Genomic DNA, 24,391 nt, shown 5'->3' with positions numbered 1-24,391 from the left:
GTTTTTAGCTATGAATAAAGTTGAATCCATTTGAATCTGAAACAGATACTTGAACTATAAAAAAAGACAGTGAAACGTTTAAAACCCTCAGATGAAGTTAATTTATTCAAATATAATTTTAAAATTTCTGACAGAATTTAAACTTTTCATTTTAATAAAAGAACTTTTTACTATCAACACAGAAAACATTTTGATCAACAGTTAATAAAATAGTTATACAGTACATTTGCATAGACTGAGAAAATATATTAAGTTGTATTCAATATGAACTATACAGTAAAAGAAGTTTAAGACAGGAGTGTGCAACATTATGGTCCCATTATTTCTGGGGAGTTTTCTACTGGCAAATCTTCTAAAAGTTCGAGACCATTTTCAACCACATGTGCCTTTTCAGTAACAAACTGTGCAAAATCCCACAGAGGAGGATCGGGAGGAGTCCATTCAGTAGTGGCTCAGCTCCTCGGGAGGAGGAGGAGGAGGAGTGAAGGTGTAACTGTCGTCACCACCGATGTAAGCACCGATTCCGCTGCTTTGACTCCCCCACTCGTAGCTGTCAGCTGCCAGGCTGGTGGAGCAGAAAACAACCCCCCCATGTTAAAGTTTTACACAGACGGATGGAGCGGAACGGAATCAGCTGATTTTACCTCGCCTGGATGTTCTGAGGCATGACGCTCCACGCCAGGTCGTCGTCGCTGTCGTAACGCCGGGGGTTGTCAAAGAAATAAGCCCGGGAGGAAAAGACGTGACCAGGAAGACCAGAGCTGCTCTGCAGAAACCAAAAACAGAGGAGCGTGGCATCAGCGGTTTCTGACATCTGAGGTGGTTCCTACAAACAAATGTGGCCCAAAAAATTCTTCTGAGCTGAGAAGATCAGCCGCATAACAAAAGAAAGATCTGGATCAAATAAAATCACAGAAACTGAACTGTGAGAGTGGAAATGTTTAAATATAACAAAAAACAGCAACTCCAGGGATGAACAGTTGCAGATGTTATTAAATCAAACTTATTATACTCTCCACTGAAAGAAATAAACATGAAACTACAAAATTTATAAGACGTCGAACACAAACTGAACCCATCGGAAATATCTTTACAATCAGTTGCTTTCTCTAAAAGATGCTTTTATCAGAAGAAGTCAAGAAAAGAACAGACATCTCTGAATGGTAGACTCAAGGTTTCATTTGTCCTGTTGGAAAATTAAACAAAAAAATAAGCGGCGACTCACCCTGTCCAGGTTGGGCTTCCGAACCCTGAAGAAAAAGACGACGAGCGACGTGGGGAACAGCTCCCACACAAACAGAATCACCCCAAAGATGATGTAGCCTTTGTCTCCCAAAGTCCACTGTAAATCTGCCTGGAACAGAAACACAATAGTATAAAAAGCTAACTTAAAAAACACAAGAAACAAGTAAAAACTGTTGCAGGCCTGCATAGCAACCATTTCCTTTTTGGTCACCTTGAGATGATGAGCAGGTTTATATCATTTTTAGAAGAGTCAGCAAAATAACATTTCTGGATTTCTCTGGCAGCAGAAGCTTTTTGTTAAACCACTCCCACATTAATGTGCTCATATCTTACGTTATGTTGCTTTATTCACCTTGAGCCAACAATTTGTGTATCAAATTTTCACAATATTCTGGTAAAAAATGTGTGAGCGAGCAACAGGAGGACACATTTTGTTAACTCATCACGCGAGTATCCTTGAAAATCTACAAACTATAAAAACATTTTTTCCCAAGTAGCTTCCCAATGATTTTGTAGAAGCTAGGATTAAATAGATCGAAATACTGTTTTGTAGTCCTCAAGACGGCTTGCAGCCAGCGCAGTACCTATTTTCTGGCTGCGCTGGTTTAGGAAGACGCCTTGAACCCGCGATACTTCGTGACAGCTCACATTTGACGTTGGTGACAGAAACTAACCAGCATACACCGCGCTGTGGGCGATCTGCGCAGCGCCAGGTCCGAATTGGTCATCTCAAACACGCTTATTGTCACACTAACAGCTTCAAGCTTCATTTAGTTTTAACTCTGCAAACACAAGAAGATGAAAAGCAGAGTAACTCACCTGGTCGGACACGTTGTACCAGTCAAAATCAAAGGAGTTGATGTTCTTGTTGGAGAGTCCCAACACCACCAGGTTATAACAGGCTCTGGATGCATACAGGAGGATGACGATGGCGCCAATGACCGTCACCTGGCAAACGGACGTCCCCTACACAGGATTGCATCGCATGCATCAGCCTCACCCTTACCCAGGACCACCTTTAGTTCAACCTCGTCTCACCTTGGACTCCAGGTAGATGTTAGCCAGCGACATCTTGGCAATCTTGTAGAGGCATAGCGCGAGCGAGATGGCGCACAGGACGAAAAGGCTGTCGTTGATGGCCACCCTCACCAACACGACGGTGCGGGCCTCTGCGAAGGACATCCTCACCAGTAGAGCGCAGACCAAGTTCACCACCAGGAAGAGCAGGCTGATGAACAGGAAGACCACGTACAGCAGCAGCCTGACCGCCACAGCACAACAACAGACGTTTGGTTTGGGTTCTCTCTCAAAAACAGCTCCAAACTGAGACTCAGAAAGCTCCTCCACCCACCTGTACTTCAAAAGCTCAGGAGAATATTTCGACTTGGCTTTAAAAACAACCTGCGGACAACACGAGACATGATATTTACTGAGAGTGCAGCTGATCTCACTTCCTTATTCCAGCTCCTCACATGAAGCTTGTGAAACAGGAACCTTATGGTTGTGTTTAACACACACAGAAGCCAAAGTGGGTCTAAATCGTCAGCAGCGGTTCACATCAGCACAAGAGGATTAGGCTAAAAATACACTTCAGGCAGGGAGGCTCTTAGTCAATGTGTGGATTATGTAAGGCAGCAGAGAAATGATTCAGCGCTTCCCACTTTGTAGCTGATCTGAATGAGCCTGTGGAGCTGAAAGCAACAGGTAAACAACCACACTCGTTCCTTCACAGCTCAGAGGCGGCGTTGCTTCACTAACTTTCACATCCTGGTTTCAGTTGGCTGTGCAGAAAGATCAAAATAGTTTACATTGCAATTACAGTTTGTGTTCATGCATGAAAAAAGTAAAGTGTTTGCTTCTTTAGAGAAATATGAATATATGAGTCTATAAACCCATTTTCACTCCTTTTTAAAATTCTTAAATAGATAACCAGAAACTTGGGTGTTTTTCTTGTTTTAATGATCCTAAATTGTTGTCAGGTGCCTGGTTTAACGAGAACGACTCAAAGTTCAGCAGGAACTCAGATGACACCATTTGAACTGATAACAGACATTTCAGATTTAACCTAAACGTTACACAACACCCAAACAAAACACTCCGGGGTTTCCTTTTATTGTTGGGACATTACCAAATTTTCCCCTCCTCATTACGAGGAGCTGGTCTTCAGTAAATGATGGATTTAAATAGCAGTTTCAGAGAAAATCTCCTCTTTAAAAAAATAAAAAAATAAAATCCCTCAGGGTGTCGTTTGCACTCATTTTCTTGATGGATGTCATATTTTTTTCCTCACAAATTGTGGACTGGTGCAATAAACAGGCAGACAAACCTTGGGGCTTGAAGCCCCAAAAATGACCCCCTAACACACACACAAAAAAAAACTTAAAAAAAAATGTTCTCACTAATTTTTGTTCATTTTTTTAGAGGTAACGTTAAATCAAATTTAAAATTAAAGTAAAAAAACACAAGATTAACCTCTTTATACCTTAATTTATTTCTGATTAGAGAAGATATTCTTCTATGTTTTATTCAATACATGAAGATGCTGAATTAAATGGAGACCTGGTCTAAATGGTACAACATACAGGGTGAAGGGGTAAAAGTTCATCACTTCAAGAAAAATCTCTCAGCTGCAAAATATCAAAATGTTTACATTTTTTGTGGATAAACTTATAATTAAAAATAATATTTCATCCTGTTTTATTATTCTGGTTTTCTATTAGAACTCCATATTCAGTAACTGCACATATACCTCACTATTCAGTTCATGACAGTCTCTTTTGTACATAATTCACTCGTTTATTTTTATATTTTGTGTTAATATTCAGCTATTATCTCCCTTTTAGACATCCTGAAAATATATTTTATATATTTTTATTATTATTATTATTAACCTTAAATGTTTCATGTCATTTTGTTATATTTTACTTAAAATATAATAATTTAAATAAATAGCACATTAACTTTTTTATATACGAAAAATAGATATTTGGAACCAGCCAATGCGTGAACAAAAATGTGCTCCTGGAACCAGTCTGGTTGAAGGGGCCCCCTGTGAAGGTTTGGTTCCCAGAAACCCTGGCGGCGCCCCTGCTCCCGAAACTCACCTGAGCAAAGTAAAGGTTCATGAGGCTGAGCGTGAAGAACTGCAGGCAGACGGGGAAGCAGTAGAGCAGCCAGAAGGGGAACGGCGTCAGAGTGTTGGCCGTCACGAAGTTCTTGAAGTAGAAGGAGAAGAGGACGGTGCGCAGCGCGGACCACAGCAGGCACAGGAACAGGAAGACGGTCTGGTAGCTGAAGCGCTTGTGTCGGTACCGCAGGACCAGCCAGAGCTGCACGTAGATGAAGATGAAGAGGAGGGAGTAGAAGACGGTGTAGACCACCGTCAGGCCCAGCTTCACGTAAGCCGGAACGGCGGGGCTCAGCGTCGGCAGAGGCGCGGACGTGTCCACCGGTGAAGCCTCCTTCTCCCGCTCCTCCATGACCCGCCTCAGAGACGGCTGGCTGCAGCTCTCCGGGTTGACTAAAGCCTCGTTCGTCCGGGCTCCCGGGCCCCGCAGAGCAGAGCTAGAACGCAGGAGCGGAGGGGGGAAGTGGAGCTCCGGATGCGACCGTGAACGCAGCGGGGAAGGAAACCAGGCCGACTTCCTTCAGCTGAGTCGCGAACTGCCCGGCAGGGAGGCACATGATCGGGATGAGCCCCGGCGGTGTGTCGGCAGATGCAGGAAGCTGCTGGACGCTCCGGCTCCGCAGGACCAGCCTCCCCCCGCCCGCGCGCTCCTTACGCGGCGCTGCGTATCAGCTGACGCACGCGGCTGCACCTTTAACCCTGTGTGTGATGGGTCCCGCCACCGCTGTGACCCCTGGAGCCGGGCTCCCGGTCTGTCCGCGCACTCACTGGTATGACAAGCGAAAGATATCATAAATCACCAAGAAAACCCGGCTGGTTTCCTGGTGATTTATGATATATTTCGCTTGCCATACTGTCAGGGTGCACAAGCACACTGTAAATAAAAACATGCACAGAACACAAGAGATCAACTTAAATCTGCATTTCAGAAATGAAAAATTAAGAAACCAAAAATTTGATGACTCCTGATTTCTCTGTGAAAACAATTGTCCCCCCCCCCCTTTTTTTTTCATTTCGTTCTTAAAAATGCAAAAAAGAGAAACATTCTCATGTTTTTAATTCCTTGTTTAAAATCAAGATCCTTTTGTGAAAAAAATAAAAATATGTAGAAATCTGAAAAATTAGGTCAATGTTTATATTACTTAAGTTTATTAAAGTACGGCTGAAATGCACTTATTAGTAAGATAAACTAGGGGTTTTTACATCTCTTTTGACTTTTGGAGGCCTTGTTCACTCTAAGGTTCTCCCAGACTGCACAGATTCCAAACTTCAGTAGTAAAAAGTCTGATCTTCTGTGATTGATCAATATAATTGATATGTTTAAACCAAATATTTTCTTATGCTGCACAACAATAGTTAGTCACTATCCAGATGAGAGTGGCTAAAATATAGGCTAAGATATGTGTTTATTCTTTTTCTAGTGAATCATAAACCAATCACTTCCTGTTTATGTTCAGATCAACAGCTGTAGTTAGAAGGAAAAATGATGACAGCTCACTAGAGTAGACCTAAGGTATAATTAGATAAAATGCCATCATTGTCTTCTATGGTTTAAAACCTCTTTTAAGAGAACAGTAGTTTCAGCTGCGGAAGTCTTTTATTATGAAAGGAAGTCATACAAGCTTCCGTCAAAAGTCAAAAACACTTCCACATTTTGAAAAAAATGCCAGTTTCTCTTTAAAAATTGGTATAGATCAGGGGTCAGCAACCTAAGGCACTGGAGCAACATGTGGCTCTTTGGTAAGATAGAAATGCACCAGAAACAGTAAAATAATACCATTATACCATTGATGACTTTACACTTCCCACTACATTTGCTGCAATGACATAATCCTATGGTGAAGGTCTTTTATTTTAAAAGGAAGTCATTCAAAACTCTGTCAAAAGTTATACACTATCTCATTTATAAAAAAAAAAAAAAAAAGCTATTTTCTCTTCATGTTTATGTTTTATTTATGGCCAAACACACACACACACGCACACACCCCCACACACACACCCACACACAATAGTTTATTTGAAAATGCTTTACATGCTGCCAATAGGAAACATAATCCATTAATTTTCACTGTTATGCGGATGATACCCAGTTGTACTTATCCATTAAACCAGACCAGCATGACCACATAGAGAAACTGAATTCCTGCATCAGAGACATTGAGACCTGGGTGAAAATTAATTACCTCCTCCTAAACCCAGAGAAAACTGAGGTCATTATTCATTAAACACCTGAGAGATGCTCTCTACGATCAGATAGTCTCCCTGGATGGTGTAGCCTCTAATTCTACAGTCAGAAACTTAGAGGTTTTATTTGACCAGGATTTATCATTTAAGGCTCACATATCACAAACTCGTAAAACTCCATTTATCAGCTAAACAGAACACTTTGCTCACAAAATGCTGGACTGCTTGTAGTTCCTAGAAAGTACAGTTAGAGGTAGAACCTTCAGCCACCAAGCCCCTGTTCTATGGAATAAGCTCCCAGCTCATGCAAGTGCGGTCAGTACAGTGTCTACATTCAAAGTTAGGCTAAAAACATTTCTCTTTGGACAGGCCAATAGCCAGGCTAGCTAGTAATATGAGAATATTTAACATACTGCTCCCCAACTCTAATGAAGTTTGGGGGAATAATTATAGTTATAATTTACATATTTCTCCAATATATGCTTGATATGCTAAAAAAATTGTAGATTCTCTACATATTTATATAGATGGCTGCTAGAAGTTAGAAGCTGGGGAAAGTATGGTGCACTGGGGTTCTGTCTTCTACTTCTCCTCTATTCTTTATCTATTTCTCAATTAGTTCTGCATGCCTCTGATGGTGCAGTGTGATTCATTTGTTGTTCCTTCTTTTCCACTCCCCTCCAGGGAGAGCGGGAGAGACTTCAGCTTCAAGGGTACTCGTCGGTGCTCCTGTTCCTGGCAGTGGACCTCGCCTCTGGCATGTCTCGCATCCCCAGCTGTCCCCCAGCCCATCTGGATGAAGCCGATCGGCTACACTATTCTGCTTCTGTACAATTACTGGCATGAAGCCCAATGAGGTAATTGTTTTTGCGATATTGGGCTATATAAATAAAATTGAATTGAATTAAATGTATCATGTCAGTAGCAAAAACATAAATATAAATCAGTGTCTTATTTTTCTAAAGAGTGGGTGAAGACTTTGTGGCTCCAACTGGGTTTTGGTTCGCGAGAAATCGACCCGAATGGCTCTTTAAGTGTTGAAAGTTGCAGAGCCCTGGTTTAGATTCATGCAAAAAATAGATATAATTCACATTTATTATAAAGTAATAATGTAATGAATTCAAAGCAGCATCAACATTTTCCAAAAGGTAAAATAAGACTTTATAGAACTTACTTCTCTTTGATGAGGAACAAATAAGCCCAAGCATCTTTTTAACTTTTAGCAGTTGCAGACCTCTGGACTGAGCTAGATCCCCGGTTGGTCTGCAATCTAAAGTGGACCAGAAGAACCTCCAGAGGAACCCCTTGGAGGATCAGAGAGCTGCTGTATCTGGAGATACAAGAAGACAAACCAAAAGAAGTAGATGCATTTTTAATCCAAATTATTCTAAATGTTTCTTTTATAGTGAAATGAAATTACTCTAATATTTTTAATGGATACCTGTGATTACGCACATTCCAAAATTATTAATATTTTTTTTCTTTTTTTGTTTTGTTTTATTCTGACAGAATATTTTGTGTGCAGTGAAGGTGAATAGAAACACTTTTAATTTGTTGTAACTGTTTTTTGTTTTTGCCTTTATAGGGGAAGTTTATCCCAAACCATCTCTGTGACCCCCATGGACTACAGTCAGTTCAGGTGATGGATGGATAGATGGAAAGGCAGTGATGGCAGGTAGTATAGAGATTTTTCAAAAGTAGTGAAATTCAGTTAATTCTTTTTTTAAATCCAGCTCAGAACCTCCGATTTGAATGTCATTTTTTCTTTCTTTCTAAAACACATTTTGATGAAACAGCATATTAAGTCTTCAAATTTCTCCATTTTATGTAAAAATATGAGCTTTTTGACCTTCTGTAAAACTATTTAACAAAATTTTAAAAAAATGGACGGAATCAAAGACTCTGGAGTTCCAGTTTCTTTGAAGAATCCAAAAATAGCGGATAATGATGATGAGGAAGAACATGTCAATCTTTTTCTTTGACTTCTTTGAATCCTGCATTAATGACACAGTTTTCTCTGAAAAAGCCTCCTGAGGTCTCCTTAAAAGACAGGGGCATGTGAACATGGATGGAGGTCACCCCTCGCCCCCCATGACATATGTGACACATTAATCTTTTACAACTCAGAAAAGCAGACGCACCAAACCAACTATGACTTTATTTTTTTATTATTTCTTTCAAACAGTAAATTCAAAACTATCCCTTTCACAAGAAAATAATTTATTCATCTATTTTGTAGAGTTTAAGCATCTCCAGATCAAGCGTTAGATAGCAAAATGAAGACGATCAAACAGCTGTTTGAGCTCATCTTTCCTCCTGCTGCCGTCTCCAGGCAACATGCAAAAAAGAGAAGTCAGACTCACCTGTTGGCAGCACACCTTCTGAATAAACATCCCAGCATGATCCTGACGATGTGCATTAACCATGATTGACCGCAAATGAACTTTATTATGTGCAAACTTCACATCTGCATTTATTCTGAGAGTCTTTTCCATCATGAAAAAAAGGCAAATGAATTTATTGAAAACTGATTCATCTGTCACCAAGCAACTCACAAGATGAACACAAGGGGGCGCCTTTCAGCTGTTTAATGAGAGTTCTTTTCCTGCTAAGATGATATCTGAGAAGAAGACTCCAAAAACCTGGCAGAGGTTTCTGGGTGGGGGGACAAAAACACAACAAATTAAAAAAAGGAAAAACACTTTTGGTTTAAGGGAAATGTGAAAGAGCTGATCATATTTTAGATAAAATAACATAAATCCAACAAATCCACTAAATGAGAAGAATTCAGATTTTTTTAAATCAACATATTGATGGATTTATCCCAAAACATTTGAAATATTTCAGAATTTCATAACATTTTGGCTTCAATAGAATACATACTCTTATCATGAAAATTGTTTTCCTCTCAGTGATGCTCTGTGATGATCGACTTACATTGTTTGGGGAAAAATCAAGAGGAAAGGAGGATGGGTGCAGCTGTTTCCTGTCTGTTTTTGCGTGGGCTGTTAGAATTCCGGCTTTTACATTGGATTATTTGATTAATTCTAAAGTGAGAGTTATTCAGAAACATCATGGTTCTGCTCAGACTGAGGTTCTTTAGGTCTGAGGAAACACTTCCTGTTTTGATGTTTCATTGAGAAAACCTAATGAATCATCAAGTGTCAAACAAATGGATGTCATCAATGTAAATGTTATGGTTAACAGGCGTGTTCAACAAATACCTAACAGCTGTAAATATTGAGAGAGAGGGTTCAAATCCCACAATAGCAGAGAAGAGTGAGTTATTACGATTCCAGCTGGACTTTAAGCTCATCCTCAAACTGATGCAAGTCCTCTGCTGATGCTGCCTGCTGCCTTCGCCCTGTCTATAGATGGGATCTGTTCACTAGGAAGACTAGGAATGTTTAAAAATAAAATGTAAAAGTAAACACAGTTTTCCAAATAATTTGAGTAAAAAACAACTGAGTGATAGTTTTAGAATGTCTAAAATAAATAAACACAGGTACAATTTCTGGACATTTTAGTATCATAGCTAAAATAAGAATTTCTTTGTTTACATTCTTTTTTTGTCAACATCAAGCCTCTAATATTATCTAACATGAGATGTTCAGATGGGAAGAACTGATTTATTTTAGGTAATCAAATAAAAAAACTAAAGAAGACAAAAAAGACTTAAATATATCAAACTGTTAATGATTATTTGGGATTTGATTGGAAAAATTAAAATAAAAAGATAAAAGTATGAAAAGAAACAACTTTGTATACTACAAATACACATGTAAATGATGCCACAATTACTCTCAATCTTAAGTAGAAATATTTGTCTGTTTGCATAATAAACATGACACATTGGATCCAATAAATTTGTCCAAAAAAGTTCAATTGATTGCTTGAAAAGAAGCGACAGGATTCATATCATTCCACCACTATTATACAAACTATTTTACTTCTTGTTTTTACACATTTATCATAATCCAGGATGGATTTTTTTTTCAATCATTAAAAGTTTGTTTTAGTTGCTACGTCTTCCTGGTTCTTTACAAACTTTAGAAATGTTATTGTTCAAGTAAAAAAAGTTATTCCAGCTGAGCAAAGTTTTGTTATATCTATATTCACATTGAAATAAAAGGATGGAGCAGGGAAATTACTCAGTGATTCAGTAGCATTGACTGTAAAATAGTTATTTTTATATACAGTCTATGTTCAGTAGATGTATCAGAGTAAATCACCTCTGCTTGGAAAACGTTATATGACTGCAATTATGGGTTATTATTCACAAGTGCAGTGTCCCTCCATGGTAACCAGTACAGTCTATTATCCTTCATTCAGTTTACATATTTTTGACTTCTATATATATATATATGTGTGTGTGTGTGTGTGTGTGTGTGTGTGTGTGTGGTTAAAATGTGTTTTTCTGTCCTATCCTGACATTTATATATTCTTGTAAACACATCATGATTTCTTTGTGGACAAGAGCAATAAATAAAATTGGTCTCAAAGTGATCAAAATGTATTATTAGTGTTTTTTTTATTCTATTTAATTTTTGTAGCGCATTGACGTATTTGTTACGGAATTAAGCTGCATACGTTTCCATTGAAGTTGCCGCTAATTGGTTTAATGAACTTCCGTCCAAAGCTGCGTCTGTTTGGATTCTTTGGATCCTGATTCTGAATAATTACAAAAAGCGTGGTGACTATTGTTAATCAAATGTAAAACCCACCCCCAAAATCAACGTTAAAAAACCCCTCCTGAAATGACAGGGTATGCTGCCTCCCCTTCCTCTCCCCTCCTCCGAACATTTCGGACCCATCCAGACTGGGACAGAGAGCTCAGCTGCCCCTGAAGGAGGACCAAGGATGTTCTGGCGGGACCGAGGATGGCTGCTTTGGGCCACTTTTCTGGGCTTTTTCGCCTCGGCGCACAGCATCAGACGGGACGAGTTTTTCCCCTTCGGCGAGAGCGCAGGAGATCAGCTTCTGGACGCGGGGAACGACCAGACGCAGCGGCTGGATCTTAGCGCGCCGCTGCTCTTCTATGACCGCTCCTTTAACAGCATATTTGTAAGTTCGCTCGAAAATCAGTAACCTCGCTAAAACTAGCAGGATTCTGTCAGAGATGTTGAAACGAGGTCAGGAACTTTTACGCACAAGTTTTTTGGAAGTTCCTGTCCGATCTTTCTGCTTTGGAGCTACATGCAAACATGGGCTAAGCTTCTATTTTTTTCTGCTAAAAGATGAAGAAACTCCATATTTCTTCAGAGGCTGACTTCATACTGAATATCTAGAATAGGAATGGTTGAGCTAAACTGATTGGATTTTGACCTTTGTAGCTTTTCAGTGGATGATATTGCTCTAAAAATGTTTATTTCCTTTCCTTTTGTTATAAATGAAGCATCTACATTTGTTGACGGAGACAGAAACTCAGAACAATGTCCACATGTTGACAAAAACTCAGTTTATACAGAAAAAAAATTGTATGTTTGATTTTTATGCCCCATGTTTAAAAACGTACTTAAAATACTACATTTCTGTGGAGGTTTTGCAACAAAGTTGAAGTTTATGCTTCATTTTGAAGATAAATTCAGAGTTAAAACTATAAAAGGATGACTCCTTCCTTTGTCGCCCACAGTAAAGCTCGCCGAAACATTCTCTGTTTTCCATTTACAGTATGCCCTGAACATCCCTCTCAGCTCCACATCTGTCAAACCACTGATCATTTTCCCAAACTCACTTTTGACAGGATGTTTCTGTAATGAGAATTAGAGTTAAAGCTTCAGGCTCTTTTGGGGGGGAGGCAGCTCGTAGGGGGCAAGAACAGGAAACGGCACAGCCTGGGTCAGAGGCAGTTCTGTTTTCCCCCGGTCAGGAAGAGGAGTGGGTGCATGCTTTTGGCGTGAGCTCCCATTCTGAGTCCATGAAGAAGAAAGCTCTGAGTGTGTAAAGCCTGTAAGAAAGGCTTTTTAATTGGGGCCTCGTTTGTTGTAGAAGAGCTCATAGCAGCTGAGTTGCTTCATTAGTGTAATGAGTTTGCAGCAAAGATCAAAGTGGGTCAGGCTGAAACTGTCAAAGGCTCGTCTTGTTTCTTGATTGCGAATGACCAAGTTGAGTGTTTGATTTCAGATCAACACCAATGGTTTTGTTGCCACAGAAGAGCCAACGAGCGAGTCGACGTATCTCGGTAAAATGCCGCCATCCTTTGGGATGATTGCGGCCCTTCAAGGCGATCTGGACACCAGTGATGGCGTGGGGAAGGTTTTCTTCCGTCAAGACTCCAGACCGGACATCCTGCGTCGAGCGGCCGAGCACATCAACCGGGCCTTCCCATCCAGCGATGAGGTTGATCCCAGTCATGCTGTGGTGGTCACCTGGGTTGACGTAGCATCACACACACCTCAAACTAGAGGAGATGGCATTGAAAAAAGAGTGAGTTTCCCACAGTTTTCCACGCCATCTGGAGGGGAATCTGTTATTTATGTCTTTTCTCCGGTTTCATCAGAGAAACTCCTTCCAGCTGGTTCTTGCATCTTTGCAAAAAGCCTCATATGCCATTCTGCTTTATGCAAGAGACGGTATACAGTTTTCTTCCACCCTGGTGAAAGGCAGTGATGTTATTATGCATGCTGGCTTCAGTGAAGGTTTGGTACAAGGGTTCTGGTATTCCAGTCAGGGGCCATACTATCGCACCATGATGGATGATGAGTCTTCAGTGAGAGACCTCGCAGAGTAAGTGGCTGATAGACTCCATTACTCTTTTAAGATCATATTTTACATTTCACGATCCCTTAGATGAAACAGTTCTAACCCTAAAGTCTCCATCTTCTCCTCCCACAGGCAGACCAACTCTGGCCAGCGTGGTGTGTGGGTGTACGAGATCGGAACCTCCCCCAAATTTTCTGACGTGGTTCCTGGAGAGGTCACTGACCTGCCGACCGAGCCACCACCACCCCTACCGCAGGCCACTGAGCCAAGTAGGCCTTTGAACACAGACGGACAAGTTAAATATGATCCAGGACAGATCGAAATCCATTCTAATCAATACCAGCCGCCTCAGCCGCATTATCCAGAAGTGGTGGAGTTGGATGAAACTGAGATTAATGTAGATGGTGAGTCTGAGAGAAAGACATAAAAATATTTTTTGATTATTTTTAAGTTTGCAGAAGGAGGTGGAGCACATAAATGAACTGAGGAACAGTAGTATTTTAATCATGATCATGTTGTTTTCAGCCGAAATCCAAGAAAACATTTTCTAAGACATAGTTACTGCAGGGCTGCACGGTGGCGCAGTGGTTAGCGCTCTTGCCTCACAGCGAGAAGGCCCCGGTTCGACTCCCGGCTGGGACCTTTCTGTGTGGAGTTTGCATGTTCTCCCCGTGCATGCGTGGGTTTTCACCGGGGACTCCGGCTTCCTCCCACCGTCCAAAAACATGCTTCATAGGTTGATTGGTGACTCTAAATTGTCCCTAGGTGTGAATGTGAGAGTGAATGTGTGTGTGATTGAGGCCCTGCGACAGTCTGGCGACCTGTCCAGGGTGTACCCCGCCTTCGCCCTTCAGTAGCCGGGATAGGCTCCGGCACCCCCGTGACTCCGAAAGGGAAGAAGCGGACAAGAAAATGGATGGATGGATGGATAGTTACTGCAGGGCGGCAGGGATTCATTCAAAACTCACCTCTGAGTTTTGGGCGGGATCATTGGAGCATGGCAACCCCACCCTCTTTCCCTTCTCCATTGCTGAGAGCTTGGACCAGGGAGCTTGTGGCCCACCCAATGTATTTTCTTTGTCCCAAACGTAATCTTTTTTTAACATATTTTTTTTTGTCCACTCTTGATTCACAATGATTTGAATAACAAAATATTCAGAAATATAATTTTAATCTTTTATATGTCACATATCATCAAAAAAATGCCACAAGAAAATGTCAAAATCACCAAAAACACCATGTTCATCGAAGTGGATATTAAGAAACACCGTTATAGTGAAAGCCTTCTGGATTTTAGAACAAGTTGGTCTAAAAAAGAATTTCACAGGGTGGATATATAGCAGTGGTTCAAGAGGATACTGCGCACAGACAGGAAAGGTGGTAATGTCGTACCCAAAGTAGCTCAACCATAGATTTGAAGTTTGTTACATATTACAGATTGTTAGAAACATTGTGTGATTATGAAAGAAGCAAAAACAGACTAAAGCTGAACCAGAAAAACACAATTTAATCAAAGGGAAACCTGAAAAAAGCACATGAAACCTCACAGCTCCCCCCTTAAAGGGGCGATCCCAGATGCCCTGAACAGAACACAAATCTGGATGGGACAACAGTGCCTGAAACAATAGCGGAATAGAATCAAAACCAAATGCATACATGTTTTGTTACAGAATATTACTCGCATTTTAATTTGATTAATTATTTTCAAGAATTTGTGTTTTTATTTTATTTTTTTATATTTTCAGTCTTTTCGTACAACTTTGGAACATGTGCCAACAACCGGAACAAGTGTTCCCAGTTTGCTGACTGCCGGGATTATTCAAGTGGTTTCTGTTGCCATTGCAGGCCTGGTTTCTATGGCAATGGGATACAATGTGTTGCAGAAGGTATTTTTTCTGATTGCGGCTTTAAAATAATTGCATTGTGGTAAAATAACCAAAGTATCTTCTGTTAAGTAACGTTATAAATCACTTTTGTTTGATTGGTGTGACGAGTTTTATTTTGAAATTGTCCTCACCCCAAATTGTCCTTTGTCGTTCCTCCTGACTTCCTTTTTTCCAGGAAAGCCTCAGAGGATGAATGGCAAAGTCCATGGGAGAGTGTTTGTGGGAAACTCCCCTTACCCAGTGGAACTCGGTGGAGTTGATCTCCACTCATATGTCGTGGTTAACGACGGCCGGTCGTACGTTGCCATCAGCGATATTCCCGAGACTCTCGGTCCGTCCCTCTTGCCGCTGTCGGCTCTCGCCGGCGGGATCGGGTGGGCGTTTGCTCTGGAACAACCTGGCTACAAGAACGGCTTCAGTATCATCGGTGAGAATTAGAACTTCAGTCACTTCTCTACTTTTGCTGGTTGTTCGGCCTCAGATTCACACCTTGAGTGAATTCCCCCCACATCTCCTAAACTGGGACAGATGGGGGGTACTGAGAGTTCATCCAGGACTAAAGTCTTTTTGTTGACTTTCTCTTTTCTGTTCTCTGCAGGGGGGGAGTTCACACGGGAAGCTGAGGTGACCTTTCAGCCCCGGAATGAGAAGCTGATAATCAGACAGGAGTTCAAAGGCGCAGATGAGCTGGATCACCTTGTGGTGAAAACCACCCTAGAGGGCAAGGTCCCTGAAATACCTCGTGGCTCCAGCGTGAAAATGGGCTCCTACGCTGAGATCTACCAGTACGGCGCCAACTGTAGGTTACTCCTTCAAAAAGTAATTTAGAATGGACTGGTTCTGGTTATGACTTCACTGATGCTCTCATTTTTTTAGTGATCACCTCATCCTCGACCCGGGACTACGAGGTCACCATGCCAGATCGACCCACCGAGACCAGAACATATCAGTGGCGTCAGACTATCATCTTCAAGAGCTGCCAGCATGACGACTCAATGAGAGAAGTAAAACCTTCCCAGACGCTCAATGTGGATCAGGTCCTTGTCTTGTATGATAGGAACAATAAAATCCTGCGGTACGCCATGAGCAACAAGGTTGGAGACGTCAATGGTGAGGACCAGGAAGCTCTTTTGTTTCTTTGTTTTGCTCTGAGCTTCCTTCCCTCCTGTACGTCTTGTCTGCCCAACAGGCATTCAGGCAAAAGTTGGGGTTGTTTTTGTGAAACAGAGTATTGCCGTATTTTCTCAGGGGGGGGACCGGAGGAAAATCCATGTTTCACTGGAGGACACGGTTGTGACAACAATGCGATCTGCCGACCTGGTCAGGGAGCCCAGTTTACGTGCGAGTGTGCTGTTGGTTTTGTTGGCGATGGCCGTAGATGTGACGGTAAGACACTAAGTTTAGACATTTGTTTACATGTTTGACATGACTTCATGTCTGTTTAGAGTCCACCAATAAAAAGCTTCAAATGTTTTTGTTCTTGGGAAGGGTTGAGTTTACAAACCATGCGTCACGTTGTCACACAGTCAAACTCTACAACCGTCTTAAAAAGAGACCAAACAGGAAGGGACGCACAGTAGAAACTGGAAGGAAGCAATTAAGACTGATTCTATCTTGGAACAATTAAGAAATCTAATCAAGTCTGAACGTTTGATCTTCTAAATTCTGAAAAACGAAGCCACTGATTAGACAAATCGCAGATTAAACTTGGCTCTAATGTTTGTGTTATTAGGACGTAATTGCATCTTGTCTTTTTTTGACAGACATCGATGAGTGCAGAGAGAACCCTCAGAGCTGTGGATATAACGCTGTCTGCAACAACCAACCCGGGACCTTCCGCTGCGAGTGCGAAGACGGCTTTCAGTTTGGAAGTGATGGTCGCAACTGCGTTGGTAAGCAGGGTCAGCAGCAAAGATCGGTGAGGTGGAGATTCAAAGCCGTACCTGTGAGAGGAGTTTATTGGGTGTGTGATGTTTGTATTGAGCTGATTTGAAGTTAGGTTGTTGATATGTCGCCATCAAACACTGACCTTTGCAAAAATGTGTTTTTAATACCGGAGCCTTTGCTCCAGTGTTGCTGCTTTTTGGCTTCTTGCAGCACTTCTACTGTCTAGGTCAACACTGGAATTATGTTGGTTACCTAAACAGTTCAAAAGTTATTGCATGTCAAAAAGTGTGTTATTTTGGTGTCGCCGCCAACATTTCAGATGTTAAAGGGTTAACAGTAATAGTCGCAATGGTTGTTCAAACACAACCAGTAAGTCAGTTGTTTGATTTTATTTCTCATTAACATGATCAAACTTAGGTGATTTTTAATAAAAAGCAAAACTAAATTATGATCTTCATAAACCTCCTCTGCGCCTTTGATGGATGTAAATCGACCTACAATGGTGACAAAAAAGTGTTTTGGAACAAAAAAACTAGACACTAAAAATAATTTCTATTTAAAAATGGCGTCTAGAGCTAAAATTCAGTCTGTTCTCTTGTCTGGGTGCCTGGATTTACACATATCTTGATATATTTATCAATAAACACTTGTAACAATCCTTCATTATTGATTATATCAAGAATGTCTGATTATAGTTTGTCGTTTTTTGAGCAACAGATTCTATTTTTCAGTAAGGTAAGAGCTAGTACTTGGTGAAGTCTCCTGACGGTAGTTACTTTTGTTTTTGAACTGGTGTCAAACTGGAAGTTGTGGGTTGCTTCATGGTTCAGTCATAAAACCTGACAAGTTGTTTTAAGTAAGAATATGACAGAACTGTTTGGAGAAGATTAATATGATACAGAAAATCTTACAGAAAAGTCTCACATTTTGGGAATATTTCATTGATGCATTTTATTTCATTTTATTTTATTAAAGTGTTGCTCAAATGCTGAGAAGAGCACCAGATGACCTCAACTGTAAAATGAAAACTGTATAAGAATAAAAAAAAAAAACATTTTTTTTCCCTCTGTAGAGATTGATCGTCCTGTGAACCACTGTGAGGAAGGCACTCATGACTGTGATGTTCCCGAGCGTGCTCAGTGCAACTACATAGGCAGTTCATCCTTTATCTGCTCCTGTCTGCCTGGTTATGTAGGAGACGGAAGAAACTGCCAAGGTTTGGTCAAAAACGCATACATACGTTTTAATTCAGAAACTTTTCTCTAAAATTTTCTGGTTAATTGTCTTAGTAAGACCAAACTGTTCAGGTGCTCATAGGATCTTTTCTGAATTCTCATCTTCTCGCTTTATGGTTGAAGACGTTGACGAGTGTCAGTCGAACAGGTGCCACCAAGACGCAGACTGCTTGAACACCCCGGGATCGTTCATGTGCCGCTGCAGGCAGGGCTACAGAGGCGATGGCTCCTACTGCTACTCAGGTAAGAGGCAACATTATGGTAACTATGTAAAAAAAAGATAAACAAAACACAATTGGATTGGATTTTAAGTTTGCTTAAAATCCAATCCAATTATGTTTTACTTATCTTTCTATGTCTGTACTAGGGGTGTAAGAAAAGTGAAATATCGCAATACTTAATTTGGCGAAAATTGTATCGATTCAAGATATGACCAAGGAAATATCTAATTAATTATTTCAAGGCAAACATGTAGTCTAACTTTTGTTTTCAACTTAAATATTCACTAAATCACAAAAACAAAAGCACCATGAATTTGCTTGGGTAAAAGCCACTTGTTTATGAGATAAAGTTGCTCTGCTTAATGTTCTGATCATTAAATAACATTTTACTATTTTACTTTTGTGAGAAATGTATTAATATTCAGCTAATTATTCAGTCATATAGTGAAATATTGTCTGGTATTGTATAGATATGTATCAGGAGATGCATCGTTTCATGAAAGATGTATCGCGATATGTATCGTATCACCAGATTCCTGACAATAGTGTGTATTGTCTGCATAGGGACTAATATGTCCATTAATGATTAGGAGCAATCCTAACATTAGGAAGTTAGCATCATTTTCATTTGTCAATTTATGTATTCTTTGATCTATTTTTAAATTGTTCCCTGTGATCTTTTAAGCATAATTATGCTGTTTTTAGCCAAAATAATAATAAAAAAAATCTGTTGTTTACTAAGACATAGTTGCTGCAGAGCGGTGGGAGTTCCTTAGAAATTCCCTCTGAGTTGTGTGCAGGACTTTTTGGTGTGGAATAATGCCACTCCCCCTCGCCGTCACACATAATCGAGAGCTTTCTGTCTCAGCTCAAACGAGGAAAGCAAAGATGCACATGGATCTAGTTGTCTACAAGTGGATGGATCAGAATGAAAATAAACCAATCAATGTGAATCTCTGCTCTGAACCATTTGTTTGTCATGTCTGAAGCAGTTGAGTACATTCTCTCTATGTGGATCTCAAAAAATCCAGATGACTTTAGTTTCTTTTCCCAGCCAGCTGAAAAAGAGCAAAGCTTGGGAATGGATTCCTCTCTGGATTCTATTGTTACCAGCTGGTGTCTGGTTTTCATTTAATCCTGCATGTTTGAAATGTTTTAAAGTAAGGACGTTGGTGTTTTGTGTGGATAAATAGAAACACTTCCTGTAGCCCAGTTGTTGTTTTGTGTTCTTCTATTCAGACAGGAGAAGAACGCGCTGTGAGGAGGAGCGGGACAGTCTTCTGGGTGGGACAGGGCTTGGCCCACGGGGCCCCCGCCCTTCTGAAAGGCACATCCCTACTTGTGATGAGAATGGCGAATATGAGGCAATGCAGTGCGAACGATGGACAGGATACTGCTGGTGTGTGGACCGAAACGGGGTTCAGATCCAGGGGACTTATTCAGAACCCGGCAGGAGCCCCATGTGTGAGTTACTGGAGTTCATTTTAGCATCAAACACAAAACGGACAGGTTGTCAGAGGTAGTTATAAACAAACGGACCATTTCATACAGGTATCCATAATGATGGGGGGCCTCCAGTTGTTCGACCCACCCCTCGGCCCGATGTTAACCCTCTGCCTCCAGGGTCGCACCTGCTCTTCGCCCAGAGCGGCAGGATCGAACACGTTCCTCTGGAAGGTTACGAGATGAAGAAAGAAGGCTCCAAGGTCGTCCTCCATCTCCCGGTTGGTTTTCTCTGGTCCTCCTTTTTTTTGGGAAACAACTGAAGTGGATTAGTGAGAACATGACATGCTTCTACATCTGCTGTGTCTCAAATTCCAACCTCTCCATTTGCTTACAATAACGCTCGCAGTTCCCATCTGTCTGCGGGTTTGAGGCTCGCACTTTACTGCAGACACATGGTGTCACTCAGCCTAATGACTCACAACAGTCAGACATCTTTGGAATTGCAGTCTGGACTTTACATCACTCTGATATCCAAAGCAGCTGGCCTGAGGTCCAGCTTCCTGCGCTCAGTTTGTTTGCATTCCCAATTTGAAAGAAAAAACATCTGCGTCAAGTTTGAAGACATTTTTTTGCTGATCCCTTCGCAGGAGAGGGTCATCATCGGAGTGGCTTATGACTGTGTGGAGAAGGTGGTCTACTGGACAGACATCACCTCCCCCTCCATCAGCAAAGCCAGTATTCAAGGAGGGGAGCCTGCTGCAGTCATAAGAGCAGGTACATTCACTTTTACCCTCAGGATCAGTCTTTAAATGAAGCCAAGTGAGGGTGTTCCATGTTTTCTCGCAGATTTGGGAAGTCCAGAAGGAATTTCCATCGACCACATTGGGCGGACTATGTTCTGGACGGATTCTGTGAAAGATCGCATCGAGGTGGCGAGTCTGGACGGGTCTCGGCGTCGTGTCATCATAGACTCGGGTCTCATAAACCCTCGTGCAATCGTCACTGACCCCAATAATGGGTGCGTTCAAATTATGATATGGTAACAAAAGGGGAATACAACATAATTACATTTAATAAAAAAGACTAAAAAACGTTTTTAATTTGAGAAAACAAATTAAATGACAAAAAGGCATTAGATGGGGAAAAAAGAACCAATACTTAACTACTATCTTTAAAAAACATTTGGTTTCAATAATTAGCTTGAGGATCAAAAGATAATAATTTTCTTTAGTTGACTTGACTTGCAGGTTTGTTTGTTTCTTTAATGCATTGAAGTTTAGCTTCAATTCCATTCAGTTTTTACATTTGAGTTTAGTTTGGTTTAAAATTTAGCTACATCAATTTTATTGAAATTCTGTTCAATTAAATGTAAATATATAATCTCATTTGTTATCAGCTTTAGCATTTCATTAGCCTGTTACAGAATAATTGTCAAATTGTTCCTAAAATTTACTTATAAAGCAACCTTTTTTCTACAAATAATAAAAAAGTCAAGATATTCTGTATTAAAAAAAGTTGTCAAAAATTTACATTTTGGTATTTTCCTGAAGAACTTTAGTGCTGACAGCTTCTATGTCTTTATGTTGCACTGACGGGTGTTTGCTCCCTCAACAGTCATTTATATTGGGCTGACTGGAACCGTGAAGCCCCCAAAATCGAGACCTCTTACATGGATGGATCCAACAGACGGGTTCTGGTCCAGAACGATCTGGGCCTTCCAAACGGATTGACTTACGACTTTCAGAGCTCCCTTTTGTGCTGGGCGGATGCAGGTACTGCATGTTTTCAACGGACAACTCCTCTATGAGACGAAGTCGGCCTTTTAATCTGCTTAATGCGTGACGCTGTGCCCGCAGGAACCCATAAAATGGAGTGCATGCATCCCGATCGAGGTGATCGCCTAACGGTCTTGGAGGGGATCCAGTATCCGTTTGGAATCACATCTTATGGGAGGAAAATCTTCTACACTGACTGGAATAGGTCTCCGTCTTTTTGACTGTTTTTTAATTTAAACTGAATGAAAACAGCTTCAATTAATTGATTTTTACAAATTTGGGAATTAATGTGAGTTTTCGGAGTATATTCTGAGTTTTTATGAAGTAAAAACAATGTAGGACTTTTCTTAGACTCACCTCAAACTGACAGAAAGTCTCCTAAAACATTAATTCTGTCCCGCAGCAGTCCCTGTTATTATGGGATGGGCACACGGCCTAAAGCTAGGGGAACATTTTGTGGGAAAATTTGATTTTTTTCATATTTTTGTACAATATGGGAAAATAAATTTTTATATGAGTGATCTATATGAAATTTTACACACATGCCACCAAGTTAAGTCAATGACCAGAACCAAAATTTTGCTGACCTTTGACCTTAGGAAGAGGCTGTCATTTTAAATTTTCAACAAAAATCCCCTTTAGTTGCTTCTACAAATGTAACTCCCCCTAGGAATTATGACCTATCACCTCCTAACTCCCCGAGCATCACTGGGAAGCTACTTGGAAAATGTTGGTTTTAGTAATTTTAGATTTTAAATGTAGTGCCCGTAAAAGTGGCGTTTCCCTGTTGCTCGTACATTTTGTACCGGAATATTGTGAAAATTTAATGCATGAATTGATAGCTCAAGCTGAACAAAACGATATGACAAAGGTTTTGAGAATATAAGAAATGTGGGCGTGGTCAACAAAAAACCTCAGTTGCCAAGGAAATAAAAAAAAATTACTTTTGACGATTCATTGAAAAGTTTCATAGATCTGTTCGTCACCCCCAGGCGACCAAAACATAGAATGGTTGCTATGGAGATAGAACAAAAAAAAGCAGCCTTTTTGAAAAAAGTGTTTTTTTTTTTTTTTATGAATTTGTCGTGTGCTGCATTGATCAGCAGAGGTAGAAGGAGACATGTTAAATTATAATAATTTGTTTTCTTTTTTAATTATCTATATTTTTAGCATTTCTTTTCTTGATTTTCTTTAAAAATGTAGCTATTTACTTCTAACAAATGAAAATGTCCATGGTTTTGCTCTTAACACAAACTCCTGGCCACATTATTAAAGTTGATTTTATCTTAAGCTGTGCAGATTTGTCAAGGCTGAACGAATATGAAGATTTGCTGGACTTGTGTGCACAACATGAAGTGAGAGGAGATCTTAAAAAGTGACAGCTGCTTGCAATTTCTCAGCTCAGGCATCTGTGAATGACCTGCCAGGGCCTCCCTGTGATCTCCCCAGGACCTTACAACAGGAGGTTGAGAGGTCTCGGTGGGGGGAAGGCACACATTTCAGAAGTTTAAAATCAGAGAGAAACCAAGCTGACCCTTGACAAGAGTTTAACAAAACAAAAAGTGGAGTTTTCAAGTTTCCATTCCATATGGTTGACCTCCAGTTGTTTTTTTGGACAGGAACGCTGTGGTTGCCATGGACCGCTATAGTGGCAGAGAGTCGGACGAGTTCCAGCCTCTAAAACAGACCAAGCTGTATGGAATCACCAGTGCTTATTCCCAGTGTCCTCCAGGTAACAAAAAAAGTTTCTGTTCTTAAAGTGGTGAAGAACTCATTTGCTAGCACTGAGCATTAACTGAAGGGAGGACTAATAGTAAAGTGAAGCGCCAGGCTCCATCCTCCCCTTGGAGATAAGGCTTCAAGCATTTGGGAATTCAGAATGAAGGGAGTGGGCCTCAAACATCTGGAGTTCAGCATGCCTTTACTTGAGAAATCCTACCATATTCCTCACACCTTCTGTTCGATGTTCCACTCCAGTAATACATATTTGTTTCTTCCAGGACGAAACTATTGTTCTGTGAACAATGGAGGCTGCACTCATCTCTGTTTAGCAACGCCGACTGGTCGCTCCTGCAAATGTCCGAACAATCCAGCGACTGCAGGCTGTTTGGAGAGACCCGTCGAGTATTGAAAGGAACCAGACAAGCCCCGAGTGTCTGCTCAGACAATCGCAAGAAGAAGCCAATCACTATTATTAGATTTAAACTGGCAAAAAGTGAAAAGAAAATGCAGCTGAAAACTATTGTGCCTTTTATCACTCAGTGCTATCTCTTTACACTTGTTTAATATTTCTCACTTAGAGAATTACGACAGAGTTTTGTAGATATAAACTTTATCATGTTCTCCTCAATATGAATGAACTGAGAATAAAGTTCCAGGGACACATAATTTAATGTGAATTTGATGTCACTGCATCACTGTGATAATGGCAGCATGGCAGTCGAGTTTGACTAAAGCATGTAAACGTTATCAAGGAAAAGAGGAAAAGTTACAACCTGGGAAGTTTCACTTTGTATGGTTGGCAGCAAAAGGAATAAACTTGGATTTTGTTTTTTTTAACAGACTGTTGTGTTTTTTTCATGTTTTTGTTAGCAACAGCGCCACCGTGTGTAGAGTGCGAGTACAACCTGCCAAGATTTGTCAAAAACTATTGTTGAAAACTTGTTATACACATAGTCAAAGG

At 40.6% G+C, this 24,391-nt stretch overlaps 2 protein-coding genes across 3 annotated transcripts; one reads left to right on the top strand and one right to left on the bottom strand.

The window, feature by feature from the left end:
• Positions 1-77: 77 nt before the first annotated feature.
• Positions 78-5,138, bottom strand: gpr137ba (G protein-coupled receptor 137Ba). Of its 2 annotated transcripts, none has more exons than XR_002921941.2 (7): positions 4,350-5,138; positions 2,597-2,646; positions 2,284-2,506; positions 2,065-2,211; positions 1,226-1,354; positions 645-761; positions 78-565 (listed from the first exon to the last, which is right to left on the bottom strand). XR_002921941.2 is itself a non-coding variant. In XM_024297092.2 (7 exons), exons 1-7 carry the CDS (start codon positions 4,722-4,724, stop codon positions 442-444), a joined length of 1,170 nt encoding a protein of 389 aa, XP_024152860.1. In that variant the 5' UTR covers positions 4,725-5,132; the 3' UTR covers positions 78-441. The 2 variants fall into 2 exon arrangements, 1 of the variants encoding a protein (XP_024152860.1); XM_024297092.2 differs by having other exon boundaries at positions 645-766; positions 4,350-5,132.
• A 6,198-nt stretch (positions 5,139-11,336) lies between these two features.
• Positions 11,337-24,272, top strand: nid1a (nidogen 1a). The gene is made up of 20 exons (XM_024297726.2): positions 11,337-11,620; positions 12,680-12,982; positions 13,056-13,282; positions 13,391-13,662; positions 15,004-15,144; positions 15,320-15,571; positions 15,743-15,943; positions 16,021-16,254; positions 16,393-16,530; positions 16,908-17,036; positions 18,104-18,247; positions 18,390-18,509; positions 19,727-19,951; positions 20,039-20,211; positions 20,581-20,707; positions 20,780-20,951; positions 21,548-21,705; positions 21,790-21,913; positions 23,328-23,440; positions 23,709-24,272. The coding sequence occupies exons 1-20, from the start codon at positions 11,417-11,419 to the stop codon at positions 23,837-23,839; spliced, it is 3,588 nt and encodes a 1,195-aa protein (XP_024153494.1). The 5' UTR covers positions 11,337-11,416; the 3' UTR covers positions 23,840-24,272.
• Positions 24,273-24,391: the final 119 nt, after the last annotated feature.

This window comes from Oryzias melastigma, linkage group LG15 (assembly GCF_002922805.2).
Source record: "Oryzias melastigma strain HK-1 linkage group LG15, ASM292280v2, whole genome shotgun sequence".
Lineage (NCBI taxonomy): Eukaryota > Metazoa > Chordata > Actinopteri > Beloniformes > Adrianichthyidae > Oryzias > Oryzias melastigma.
Note: the sequence above shows the minus strand (reverse complement) of the source record. Positions and strands in the feature narration are given on the sequence as shown.

Bases quoted from the DNA above. Each gene is read 5' to 3' on its own strand.
- nid1a (XM_024297726.2), top strand. From the start codon at position 11,417: ATGTTCTGGCGGGACCGAGGATGGCTGCTTTGGGCCACTTTTCTGGGC. The intron at 16,531-16,907 runs GTAAGACACTAA...TTTTTTTGACAG, and splicing joins CGATGGCCGTAGATGTGACG to ACATCGATGAGTGCAGAGAG. The intron at 20,952-21,547 runs GTGCGTTCAAAT...CTCCCTCAACAG, and splicing joins GTCACTGACCCCAATAATGG to TCATTTATATTGGGCTGACT.
- gpr137ba (XM_024297092.2), bottom strand. From the start codon at position 4,724: ATGGAGGAGCGGGAGAAGGAGGCTTCACCGGTGGACACGTCCGCGCCT. The intron at 2,507-2,596 runs GTGGGTGGAGGA...TGTGGCGGTCAG, and splicing joins CCTGAGCTTTTGAAGTACAG to GCTGCTGCTGTACGTGGTCT. The intron at 566-644 runs GTAAAATCAGCT...CTGCTCCACCAG, and splicing joins CCTCAGAACATCCAGGCGAG to CCTGGCAGCTGACAGCTACG.